At 38.1% G+C, this 12,542-nt stretch overlaps 1 protein-coding gene across 2 annotated transcripts in view; it reads right to left on the bottom strand.

The window, feature by feature from the left end:
• Window positions 1-775: 775 nt before the first annotated feature.
• Window positions 776-12,542, bottom strand: part of FBXL4 (F-box and leucine rich repeat protein 4) — a 44,531-nt gene continuing 32,764 nt past the window's right edge. For both annotated transcript variants that reach the window (XM_048494028.1, XM_048494021.1), the window contains 3 exons: window positions 9,696-9,767; window positions 7,133-7,445; window positions 776-2,907 (listed from right to left, as the gene is read on the bottom strand). In XM_048494028.1, the coding sequence (XP_048349985.1) occupies window positions 2,744-2,907; window positions 7,133-7,445; window positions 9,696-9,767 (549 nt within the window). In that variant the 3' untranslated portion in view covers window positions 776-2,743. The remainder of the gene's footprint in view (window positions 2,908-7,132; window positions 7,446-9,695; window positions 9,768-12,542) is intronic.

Genomic DNA, 12,542 nt, shown 5'->3' with positions numbered 1-12,542 from the left:
AAAAGCATGGTGCTGCCTTGATGCAGAGGTCGCAGCTGTGCAAACAGTGCCCCTGGAATGATGTTTTTACTGTTCCAGGGACGCTGTTTTTGGCCTGTGCGAGTGGGCCCAAGAATATTTCATTTTGCTACTGCAACCATTTTCTTTAATTGACAGGACCACAGTTCAATACTAATGTAGATGATCCAGATAACAGACATTCACTCTAATCCACAAAGTAGAAAATAAGTCATAGATAACTTATAGCCGTGGTGGTGAACCTACGGCACTCCAGATGTTCATGGACTACAATTCCCATCAGCCCCTGCCAGCATGGCCAATTTGCTGATGGGAATTGTAGTCCATGAACAACTGGAGTGCCATAGGTTCGCCACCACTGACTTACAGCAACCCCACTGGGTTTTCAAAGTGGTGGTTTACCACTGTCTGCCTGCCTGCCTGGACATCACAACTCTAGTATTCCTTGGAGGTCTCCCATCCAAATGCTATCCAGGGCTGACTTTCTGAGATCTGACAAGATCAGGCTAGTCTGGGGCTATCCATTAGATAGGTCAGAGCCATTAGATAGTGGCAGGATAGTAATAGGATAGTGACAGAAAAGTCATATTTAATTATTATTAATCTGGTGTGGTGAGCAGATATATAATGCACACAGATTCCTTGCATTTTAGGGTGTTCCTTTAAGAGTTCCAGAGTGTTTGCTTGTTAACAAACTACTGATTATTTGTAGACCAAGTTCTCACCTGCAATTAAAAAGTTTAATTTACTAATAGTCTTTATAGAAGATGTTAAGTTTAATCAGAAGTGAAATAAAATTAATGCAAAATAAACTTGCTTTTGAACAATTTGAAACATTATGATAATACACTTCACAAATATTATTCTGAATCCAGACATCCATACATGGAAATCCATTTGCTGACAGAGCTTTGCTACTTCTTCTGTCTTGAACCCCAGGTGTTCCTGCAAAAAGTCTCTTCTAAGGGTCAAAGGATTCTTTGGAACACCAGAGGACTATTATACGAAAGGCAAAACCAGTGGAAATTTATCTTCCTTCCACTCATACACGGAGGAAAATTAAACACAATTTTGTATCTTGTATTAACCTTCACAGTGGAAGGAACGGGAGATAGTTAATGCCAAACTCAGCAGCTCTACTTCTCTTCTGGCACAAGGACACATGATATTGGGAGTTCTGTAAACATAGGTCCCAGCAGTTCATCATCATCAGCATTATCAACAACGCCATGCATTTGGGGCCCAATTTTGACGGAGTGATGGTGGTTAATAAGCTATCCCATCATGCCAGTTTCCCATTATATACAGGTTCTCCTGTAGTCCTATGTTTCCTATTGCAACAGAGATGGATCTGAGAGAGAACCCACTTACCTGAGGCACCTCATGAGAAAAGCTCTGAGCCCAGCTGGAAGCAAAAGGCTCTGAGAAGCCTCCTCAGGAAAGCCTCACATGGAAATGATGAGGGCAAATGGCTCAGGAGATGGCAGAGCAAGTAGCAATTAGCAGCAGCTGAGAATAGGTGGGTGAGCAGGTCAGCCAAGCCAGTGTGTTAGTTAAAAGCAGCAGTCACAGTCTGGCAAAGGGTGATTGATAGAGTAGCAATGTGAGCCACAAGGCAGGAAGTGTGCTGCCAACAATATAGAGGTCTGAATAAATGGCTCACAGGACTGGAGAGTCTGGCATGTGCTTGGGGGAATGGGATCAATGGACTTTAAACCCTTACCACTGGCTGCCTGGAAGACACCCAGCCCTACCACACCCAATCACAGCAAAACAGTGACTCCCTGGGACCATTTCAGGATGGGAAAATGATTGGGAGGGGGGTGCTTCAATCTTTCACCAATCCAGATTGTGCTCCACTGACATGATTTTTCAATTTTTTTAAAAAAATCTGGGAATGTGTCAGCAGAAGTCCCAATGACACATATAGCCGAGTCCTCTCTTCTCAATTGACTTCAAATAATGTTCGCTCCTCTGGTGTGGTACTGCTGTGCTGAGAGCTTTCTCATCTCAAAAAGTGGTACGCAATAAAATAAAATGGGATCATAAAAATTCTTAGAGCAGTGATACCATGTAACTCATTTTACATTATTATTTATAATCAAGGGAGACAGAATAAGATGCGGACAATCGTTTTTGACTTTATAAAGTTCTCTGTCTTTGACTACAATATCTTGTGGTAGCTACTTAGCTGCCTATCATTTAGTGGAAATGGAAAATTCCCAATAATGCATATCAATTTTAAAGGCGTTATACTGTTATGGTTAATAAAAAGAAATGCATTTTCTTGTTTGAATTTGTAAAATCCCAAACAACTTTTCAGCTTTGTGGTGGCCAACCAAATGTTTGCACCTTAAAGGCTAAGACTAAAAAGAAATAAAAAATCACCTTTTATTTCTCCATTAGTCATTATTACAAGTTTGATATTAACATTCAAGTAGCTTATTGCATCAAATACTCTTTAGCAGCATTTAAATGTATGCCATCTTACATGATTCCTCCTACTTCAAAACGTATTATGTCACTTACCCAGTACAGAAACTAGATACAGTACAAAGTATAGTGGTTGCCCCCATTACAGTTTAAATCTTTGATTTCACATTTAGCCATCATATCAAGATGAGTTTACTTATATCTATTATTCCAAGGAGACTTTTTTTTCCTTTGAAAATAATCACAAATTCAGGGGAAACAGAATTTGTGTCAGATCAATTCCACAACTGAGTCACTGAGTGAAACTCTTTTTGATGAACACATTAGGAAAGTTGGCATTTAGTTCCAGGACAACTCTATTATCAATTTGTGAACAGAAGGACACGTCAAGTAAGGAAAGATCTTTACAAGACTCCAGCAATTTTCTTAAAGATGCAGGGCTTACCATTCTTGTTCCTATAAATGAAAAAGGCAGGAAAGAAAACCAGTTGTCAATTAAAGAGTTTAATTAAAAAAAACATATTATAGTCTGTAATACCTAGGGAAAAAATCTTGCCATGTTCATACTTTAATTGCTAATTTTAATGTCATTTTCTAACGTAATCAATAGTAGACACTAAAGCTTCCCTAAGATCTAAAAGAAAATTAATTCCTAAGTGCTTAAAGTCAGTGTGGTATAGTTAGTAACCCTGACACTCAAGGCTCGGTATGCACTCACCCTTGAAGCTTACTAGGCAGCCTTAGGAAATTATCATCAGTCATCCAGATACCTTTCGATTTCCACTGAATGGCTAACAATAGCTTGGGGAGGTGTTAGCTTGAGAAAACTTTAGGGGGGGAAAGGGTTTAAATACCCCTTTCATAGAGATACTTTACAAACTTGATTCTGCTTTCCTCTGGAATTGTTTTGTATAGTAAAGTACTAAAGATACATGGCCACAGATCTCTTACATGATGTCTACTTTGTCCTTACATACCCTTAAAAACTTCTCACTGTACTGCTTAATCTACCAGCTTGCTCAAATGTGCTGCCTGTTTCCCCATGTTGGTTTGGGCAGTGTACAATAGGGGATGTCAGTAAAAAAAATAACGTACAGTAACAACTGTCATATGCATCCCATGTTTATATAACAAAGGAAATTATTAAATGGTGTGTTAAAAGAATTTCACAGATGTTCTTTAAAAGGTTATTTAGAAGACATTATACTCTGGAGAGATTATCTAAAATGACACCAATAGTCTCAAAAAAATTGAAGTTTCCTTTTTCATAACTGGTGGCAGTGCTCAATGGTTAAGAATTTTTGGGGTGAAAACTTCAGGTTATAGAGGAAACAGTAGAGGAAAAAATTCCATGAAGCCCTGAAGTTTCTCTTTTAGGCTACTGGAGAAAAAAAGTTAAAATTTATTTACCTAGAAATAAACCTACTTATAGAAGCAAGATTGTTAACTGAAAATATTGGAAGTGACCAATTATGTGGCTGTGGAATATATGGTTTATTAGGTATACAGAGAAAATTAAAGCATACAATTAAATGTGGGAAAGGAAAAACTTTGTCTAAGATGAGCTTATTAAAATATGGCAACCATAAATGTAGTTTTGGAAACCAGAGCAAAATGTAAGGATCAGAATTCTACATTTTATACAAATAGATATATAGCGTGCAATATGAGATCAACTTAAAGTGTGAAAACAGAAATTAAATATTTTTGTGGAGGAACATTCAGCTGAGCTGAGCTTTATTTTGGTTTTCTTCTAAAGTGCAATTTTGAAATACCTAAATCTTTGCACGCGCCTTCTGTCAGACATAACAAGGGTGCCCACACATATTCATGTTTTCTTGATCCAGAGTATTCATAAATGTGGGCTTTTAGTCCTGGGTTTTCATTACTTGCTCCAGTTTTGTCACTTACATGTACTCCTAAGCATAGTCATATCTTCTAAGTCCACTGAAGTTAATATGCTAGAAGGTTGCAACTCTGCTTAAGGCTACACTTTTAGCCAATTTTCCTATGAATTGCCTATGAATTTGCATATAGCCCTTTTGGCAACATCTCTGACTTCTTAAAGAGTGCTCAAAAGCAACAGTCTGTTGACCAAACCAATTTTATTTTTCAGTTTTGTCTTATTATAAAAGCATGTCCATTTTACAATCCTAACAGTACTAACAAGAGTTAAGATCCATTATATTAGGAAATGTTCTTTTTAAAAAGTATTTTTATTAGTTACAATATATAATAAGTGACATAAATTACATAGTGATGACATTCAAACCATTCATTACTGACATACAACTAGTAAAAGAGATTAAAAAGAGCAGAAAAAGAGAGAAAATATATCAGGAAGTATTCTTAAAGGTTCTTGGCATTCACAGTTTCTGAGGCTGGAAAAACCTAAAGTGGGAGAGTTTAAAGAGTATTTGGGTGATCTGCATGAGTTGCTTCTGAAATTCAGGATTTATACATGATTCTTTGGACTACATTTTTAATATGAAGCTTATTTTTGTACTGAAACTGAGTAAATGAATTTTGAAACTGTCAGGGAAAACTGATGATTTTGACAGCCATGAAGGGGACAGTTGGAGCTTTTGGCATTCCCGGAAACTGTGGGAGGTGTTTTGGGTTTATGGCATCTAAGAGACAGTTAAATATTCTTGTACAAAGGAAGAATGCGTTGTTATTCTTCTTTTATGATCAAGTGTTTTTACATACTTGAAAATACAGAGCTGTTAAAATTGTGTGAACTTACTTAGAATTTTTGATTTTAATTCAGTGGTTTGAGATAACAACGGATATAGTGCATACAGATGGTTAAACCCACATTTTTCTAAGCTATACTTTATGCTGCCTGGCTGCAGTCAAAATATCAAATGGAAGTTTATTTTTCTGGAGCATGTTTTATGCCCTTATTTAAGCATAATCCACACATATGCTGCAATTTATGTGATCACATAATGGCACTGCATATGGTACCCTCCAAGCAGGGAACAAAACCATTCTGCTTTTCTATAGTACCTATTTTCATATTTTAATCAAACTTGGCTCCTCAAGATTAACAAACAAGAATGAAAGAAAGGAAAGGGGAGGAAAAGAAGTCAAAGGGGTCTGAAGTTCAAATCATTACCCAATAGGGATGAGTATTTACTCTGAAACCTTTAGAATACTGCAAAACCTGATGCAATTTTGTAGTGTCTGTATGGCAGAGATGTTCTGCCAGGCCTACAGTTGAAGACAGTGATGGTTTTCATCTAGCTCAGGGGTCTGCAACCTGCGGCTCTCCAGATGTTCATGGACTACAAATCCCATCATCCCCTGCCAGCATGGCCAATAGTCCATGAACATCTGGAGAGCTGCAGGTTGCAGACCCCTGAGCTAGCTGGTATCCCCTATTCTTCCCTTTCTTTTCCCTCCCCACTTTTTGGGTTAATTAATGAATTATTTGTTTCTTCCCTTACCTCTTATTGGCTTCCCCGTTTTTGTACATTTGGTCACCTCTGAATTTTATATACTAAGGTTTTAACTGTTGTGTGTGCATGTATAATTATATCCTGCTGTAAGCTGTCTAAGCCCAATTTATCCAGACAGGGCAAGGTAGAAATTGTATGTATGTATGTATGTATGTATGTATGTATGTATGTATGTATGTATGTATGTATGTACGAACAAACAAACAAACAAACAAATAAATAAATAAATAGAAGGTGACCAAATTGCAGCCTTGTACATATGACTTTCACCAGTGCCCCACAAATCTGTTTTGTAATCGAATGGGCTATACTTCCTCCTTTTGGACTTATATTACTATAATAGCAAAAGCAAAAACATTTTGATGTAATCCTTTTCACTTTTACATGTTCACTGTATTATCACAGCTGAATTTATGATGTAATCCTTGTTACGGTATTGAGACTGCAACTGGTTTGTACCTGCACTGGCGGTAGAAAAAGTGAGTATTCTATATCATGTTGTCTTAATACTAAAAAGCTTATGCAAGGGAAAGCAGCTTCTGAAATCTATTGCACTATTAAGAGAAGAGATCATGAGATCCAGAATAAATGTAGCTGTTCTGCCTGTTGGCCTATAGTAGGGAAGAATATTGTTCTGTTAAGCCACCAGAGGAGTTCATCTGTATCTAAGGTCATAAGACATCAGTGCAACACAATGCAATGAAATGCTTGCTTATCATGCAACCTCAACTTTTCCCCATTGCACTGGTACATATTTAGTTAAGATTTGTTCTATGCTTTACAGAAAAAATACAATTTGATCATAAGTTTCACTCTGTAAATACATCCTGCAACTTTCTCTAAGCCTTTTGAAAATTGGCAATAGCAACTGAATGGTTTTCAGGAAATCATCATAAAACCACAGCATCTTTCAAAAATAGAGGCATTGGGGTAAGTAATTAGACAAATCTGTCCCTTGATTTACAATCCAGGAAATCAAAATATTTGAAGTTAAGCTATTTTAGTGCTATACTCTGAGACACTTTGATCCAGCAAGAAGTATGCATGCATGGACAAAATTTTACATATGACTGTACTGCCACAGTAGGAAAAAGGATCCTGAACCCAGTATTTACCATCATAATACACCTTATTTTTTGCAGTGCCTAAGTTCCATTTCTGTCACTGATACAATCGACTGATTTAAAGAAGATTCAGATGTTTGTGCAGATACTTACCCAATATATCAAGCTGACGGAGATTAGTACAGTTAGCAGCAAGTTCTTCTATATCAGAGTCACACACAGACCTGTTGGCAGTCAGAAAGAGCTTTTGCAAGTTTGGGAGTTTACGTGCAAGTTTTGCAAAGCAGCCAGTGCTGCTCTGAAGTGTAGGGCACCAGCCAAGATCAAGCTCCTCCAGCAGTGGGCAGCCAGAAGCTAACTCTGCTATTCCATTTTCAGTAATGTTTTTACATCTCCATAAATCCAGTGTACGAAGCTTGTTGCATTTTGCTCCCATCATACTAGCTACTGTGTCATAGTCGTTAATCTGTGAAGAAAAATCACTTATTATTTGTACCCTCACCGTGTATTTTAACAAAATATTCCTTTAAAAATACTGTTTTGTAGTTTCACATGCCAGTTACAGTCCCAGTTGTGAGCATAAATACCACTGGTTGTGTTGGGTTTTCTGGGCTGTGTGGCCATGGTCTGGTAGATCTTGTTCCTGTTACACAATGTGTAACAGACTTCTCTCTGTGATACATCTCTGAAGATGCCAGCCACAGATGCAGGTGAAAGGTTAGGAACAAGATCCACCAGACCACGGCCACGCAGCCCGGAAAACCCACCACAACCAGTTGAATCCAGCCATGAAAGCCTTCGACAATACATAAATACCACTGCTCCCCCAAACAAAATTACTGCTGAAATCAGTTACTTCTGCACAACATACAGTTTGAAACCCCATCTTCCTATCATTATGATACTCCAACCCTCTACTGTCTTTCAGGTAACATCTCTTCAGTACACCACAACTTTATGACCAATAGCCTTGATCTTCTCTATACTGTTGATAACACACACAAAAAGCTTAAGCATCCACAAGGAGCAGGCAGCATATTATTTGGTTTAGAATTTCACTACGTGGTAGAAAGCAACAAAAAAAACCCCTACCAAATCTTACATTATATATTTTTAAACTAGTACCAAAATAGAAGATATTTTAGGTCAATAAGCATTATTTCTAACCTCTGTGTGTGTGTGTATGGTGTGATTGGTTTAAAATAATGAATGACCATCATCCTTAGCTGTCAAGGACGGGAAATGCCATTTTAGGCAACCGTTTACAGAAGGCAACTGAAGTAGCAGGTGCTTCGTATAACTCCACATAGACCAGAAATGTTCAGTATAAAAAACCATGATGTTAGCAGTGAATTCAAACCCATGACATCACAAACCCAGATTCCATATGACCTAACCATATGACAAACATGGCATCACATTCTAAAGTTTGTAAGGGCCAATCTAAATATTATGTTCGTATAACTCCACATAGACCAGAAATGTTCAGTATAAAAAACCATGATGTTAGCAGTGAATTCAAACCCATGACATCACAAACCCAGATTCCATATGACCTAACCATATGACAAACATGGCATCACATTCTAAAGTTTGTAAGGGCCAATCTAAATATTATGTTGAACTGCACATATGTAGTTTTCCCATCATTTAAAAACAGTGCAACGTATCCTAAATAACCCATGCAAACGAGAGGAGGGGTAAGGTAGCTTTTTAAGCATTTCCACTCTGGTAGTGTTTGTTGAAAAATTCTTTCCTGTGGGATGCTTTGACTGATTAATCCTTCCCCTCCCATAGGCCTTCCAAAGCAGTCAGCAGCATCTGCAACTTCCTTTTTTTAAAAAAAAAGTTCAATTCAGGGTAAAATGCATGTATATCGGAGTAATGTTTAGCTTGGCCCATGATCCTTGACTCATCCAGTGATCATTTGAATATACAGCCATGCAAACAGTGATATCACTCTCCAGGGAAAAAATCCAGCAAAGGCTCCAATAATTATGATCATGACAAAATACATAAATAATCTACCTTCCTACAGAATGAAATGTACAGTAGTAGCAACAGCTTTTGAAACAGTACCCAGATTTAATGATAGAAATAGATTATACCTATCTAGAAAAAAATCCCAAATAAATTCCATACCAGAACTGTAGTACAGCATTTACTGTGTCTCAGGAAAGGAATAGTAATCTCTTTACAGAACAAGTAATCAAAAACAATAAATTATCACCTACTACTACCCAAGAAAGAAAGAATGTAATTTGTACAGGGACACTTTACTTTCACAACCATTGCCAAAAAAAAGGGTTGCCATGAGAGAGAGAACATGGTGAAAACTGGCACATTGTTGTCATTAAGGTTGCATGTGACCGGCCATTGCTGCTGCCCCGAAAGAAATCCCTACACTGCTGTATCTGAGAATGGGATCCAAAAAGGTGCAAATGAGAATAGGGTCTAAAATGGGGTCCAAAAAGATTCTTTGATTTTTTTCACTTCTTTTGTGGTTGGATTATGGAGCTCAAATAAGATTTTAGTAAAATCACACTTCTCTCCAGAAACAAATCTGTAACAATACATTCAGTTGAGCCTTTTACAAGAAATGTATTACTACATTACCCCCCCACCAAAAAAAGGGACAACTTGTTTTTATCCCACAACAGAGCTGGAGAGTCCATATTTGGATATTATACACATATTTTGAACTTTAAGAACTTACCATTACACAGCTACCCAGGCTGAGGTGCTGAAGCTCTGAACAGAAGTTCAGAATGCTGAGCACTGCTGTTTGCTGTCATTGGGGAAAACATCAGAAGCAAATATAGAAAACAAAACAAAGAGAAAGGGTCAATTAGACATTAAAGGCTGTCACCACTTTCCCTGAAATTCAGCTCAAAACCTAGGTAACAGACACTGCAAATGCCATTTAATGAGTCCCCAGATGCACCAACCATTGATTGGCCTAGAGTCAAGGTAATCATTACAAGCCTTTATATAATAAGTTGCTCTGGATGCGGTTTTGCATGCCCAGAAGACACCTTTATTCCCATGACCTATCAGTTCATTTCCCCTAGGAAAGCTCTTAGAAGTCTGGTAAGTTCAAACAACAAGCAAGGCCAAACCAAAAACAGAGGGCTGGTGACATCCCAGAAAAGTGCAGCATCTCTGACATTCACTGATCGGCTACAGACTGATGGAACTGCCAATAGAGTCACACATTATCAGGATCGAGCTGGTGACTTTAATGTCACAGGATTCTCTTGCTGACAAGTCTACTGACAACCATTGAAAACCATTGAGCACCTGTCACCAGACCACACACAGAAGGAAACAAATATAATGTGCACTTTACAGTCATGTTTCTGTAAGTTAAATGTGGCACACTGATTACAGTGACGAGCAAAGTTATTAAAAAGAGGTGAATCAAGCTCTAATAAAATAGCAAACCCGCCTTACAAATAGTTAATCTTTTGTGTCATAAAAGTGTATAAATGCATGCACAGGCACAGGCACGCACACACACACTCCTTCACTTGGAAGATTTATAATATTTATATAAGCTTTTTAGAATGTCCTGTTCAGTTTTTACTAAGAAGACACATGTAAGAAAAATTTGTGATAACCAACTGCTAGGAATCTTATTTCATCACTGTTTAGCTATCTGGCACTACAAGCTTAAACATTTGAGCCAGGATATGTGTTTGCAGTGTCAGGGTAATGTTATGATTTGTAGTGTTGTGCTGGCACACCAACAAGAGCATTAGTTTAAAAAAAATAGGCAGATAACTGTAGGTACTAAGAACCTTCTTAGAAGCTATGTAACGACTTGCTAGTTCTAGTAAACACTGAAACACTGAATTCAGACATACACATGATTTTCTTCAACACTGTAGTCTTTATAGATGATTGATTATTATTGATTATTAATGAGTCCTAATTGGGATTCATTTAACTAACAGACAAGACAAGTGAATAAGTTTAGTCTCCAGAGAATTCTACAAGCAGAAGAGGGAAAGAGCAGAAACTAACTACCACAATGCTACAATTGTATTTTTAAATACTGAATACTGAAGAGTTATCCTGTTGTACCTTAATGTTCTGTTGTACCTTAATTATCCTGTTGTACCTTAATAAGGTACCTTGATGTTTAGTTACAAGCATACTGTTGTCCAAACTTATTTCAAACCAAAACACAAACATAGCCTTGTATAATTTAAAGATAACTGTCATACAAAATGTAAAGCACATTATTTCAGGTAAATTGAAATCTGGTTGTCTAGTAGCCCAGTCCTATTGTAGGGTGTGGGGAATGGCAGATGGAGGTGGCAAATAAGTCTGAAAAGAGGGTCAAATGGAACTGAACTGCTAATTTAACGCAGAGGAGGAGAAAGTTGTCCCTTTCCCCACTTTCTTCCATCCCCCCTATGCCGCGATCAGCTTGTTCTCGGGCTGCAGATCCCAGGCATCGACTTGCCAGGTCTCCTGCACGACCTTTTAAGAAGAAGGAGCCCTTAAGAAGAACGCCTGGGATGCCGCGCGCTGAGGGGGCGCGACAGCGGCAGTGTCGGGGCGGTTGCGCTGTCGCCGCGCCTGTCGTGGGAAGTGCCAGGGGACCCCGCGCTACTCTGCTCAAGTAGCGCGGGGCTTAAGGTAAGTGGGGAAAGGCCCCCTGCCTTCGAAACAGTAGCAAAGGAGGCAGAAGTATGTGTGAGATAGTGTATGCCTGCCCTGTCTCTGCACTGTTCACTGCTGTTCCTGTCATGTCCCCCTTTCCTTCATTACACTGGTGACAAAGCAATTACAATAATCTTGCCAGTACCCACCAAAGGCTCGCAACTTTCTCTTTTCCCCCTTACAGCAAATTCACATCTCAGTACATAAAAAGCCCTTATAGGGCTAAAGGGTTGGGGGTGAAAATAAAAAAAAAAGTTCAATCCCCATTTCTGGGTCTTTTTCACATGAACAGTTTACCACAGATTTTCCCTGACACTCAGCGCTTTCTGCTGGGGGTTCAAGAAATCCAAACCAAAAAGCAAAAACTATGGGTCAGAGCCACTGATGCTAGGTGGTTTTCACTCACTGCAAGATACAAATTTTCTATGTGTGAAAAGCACCTAGTACTGAAATAACATGCTTTAAAACAGAAAGACAATGTTGTGGAATCAGAAAAAAAGGGTTTGGATCCCAGCAATACCGAACAATTGTTATAACATTCAAAGGCACAGGCAACAACAGGGAGAAAAGGTCAGAAATTGTGTGATAGTTACACAAAATGCAAAGTTATCCTTTAAAAACAAGATGTTTTCAAATGCTAAACTACAAGAATTATGGGTTTAGTGGCTTAAACTAAAATATGTTAGCTTCAACAGAACAGTGGAAATAGAAATCAAAGATAAGCATCATATCAAGACAACATACATATATAAATCCAAACAATTATGTTCATTGTTAAGTTATTACGAACAAACTAGCTTTGTCCATTGTGTACCTCAAATACATCAATGCCAACAAAATTGAAAGAGCATGCCATGAATGCATATTCAACTAATAAATATTAAAGACTCAT

The sequence above is a fragment of the Sphaerodactylus townsendi genome, linkage group LG01 (assembly GCF_021028975.2).
Source record: "Sphaerodactylus townsendi isolate TG3544 linkage group LG01, MPM_Stown_v2.3, whole genome shotgun sequence".
Lineage (NCBI taxonomy): Eukaryota > Metazoa > Chordata > Lepidosauria > Squamata > Sphaerodactylidae > Sphaerodactylus > Sphaerodactylus townsendi.
The sequence above is the reverse complement of the archived record's forward strand: the minus strand, read 5'-3'. Positions and strand labels throughout refer to the sequence as shown.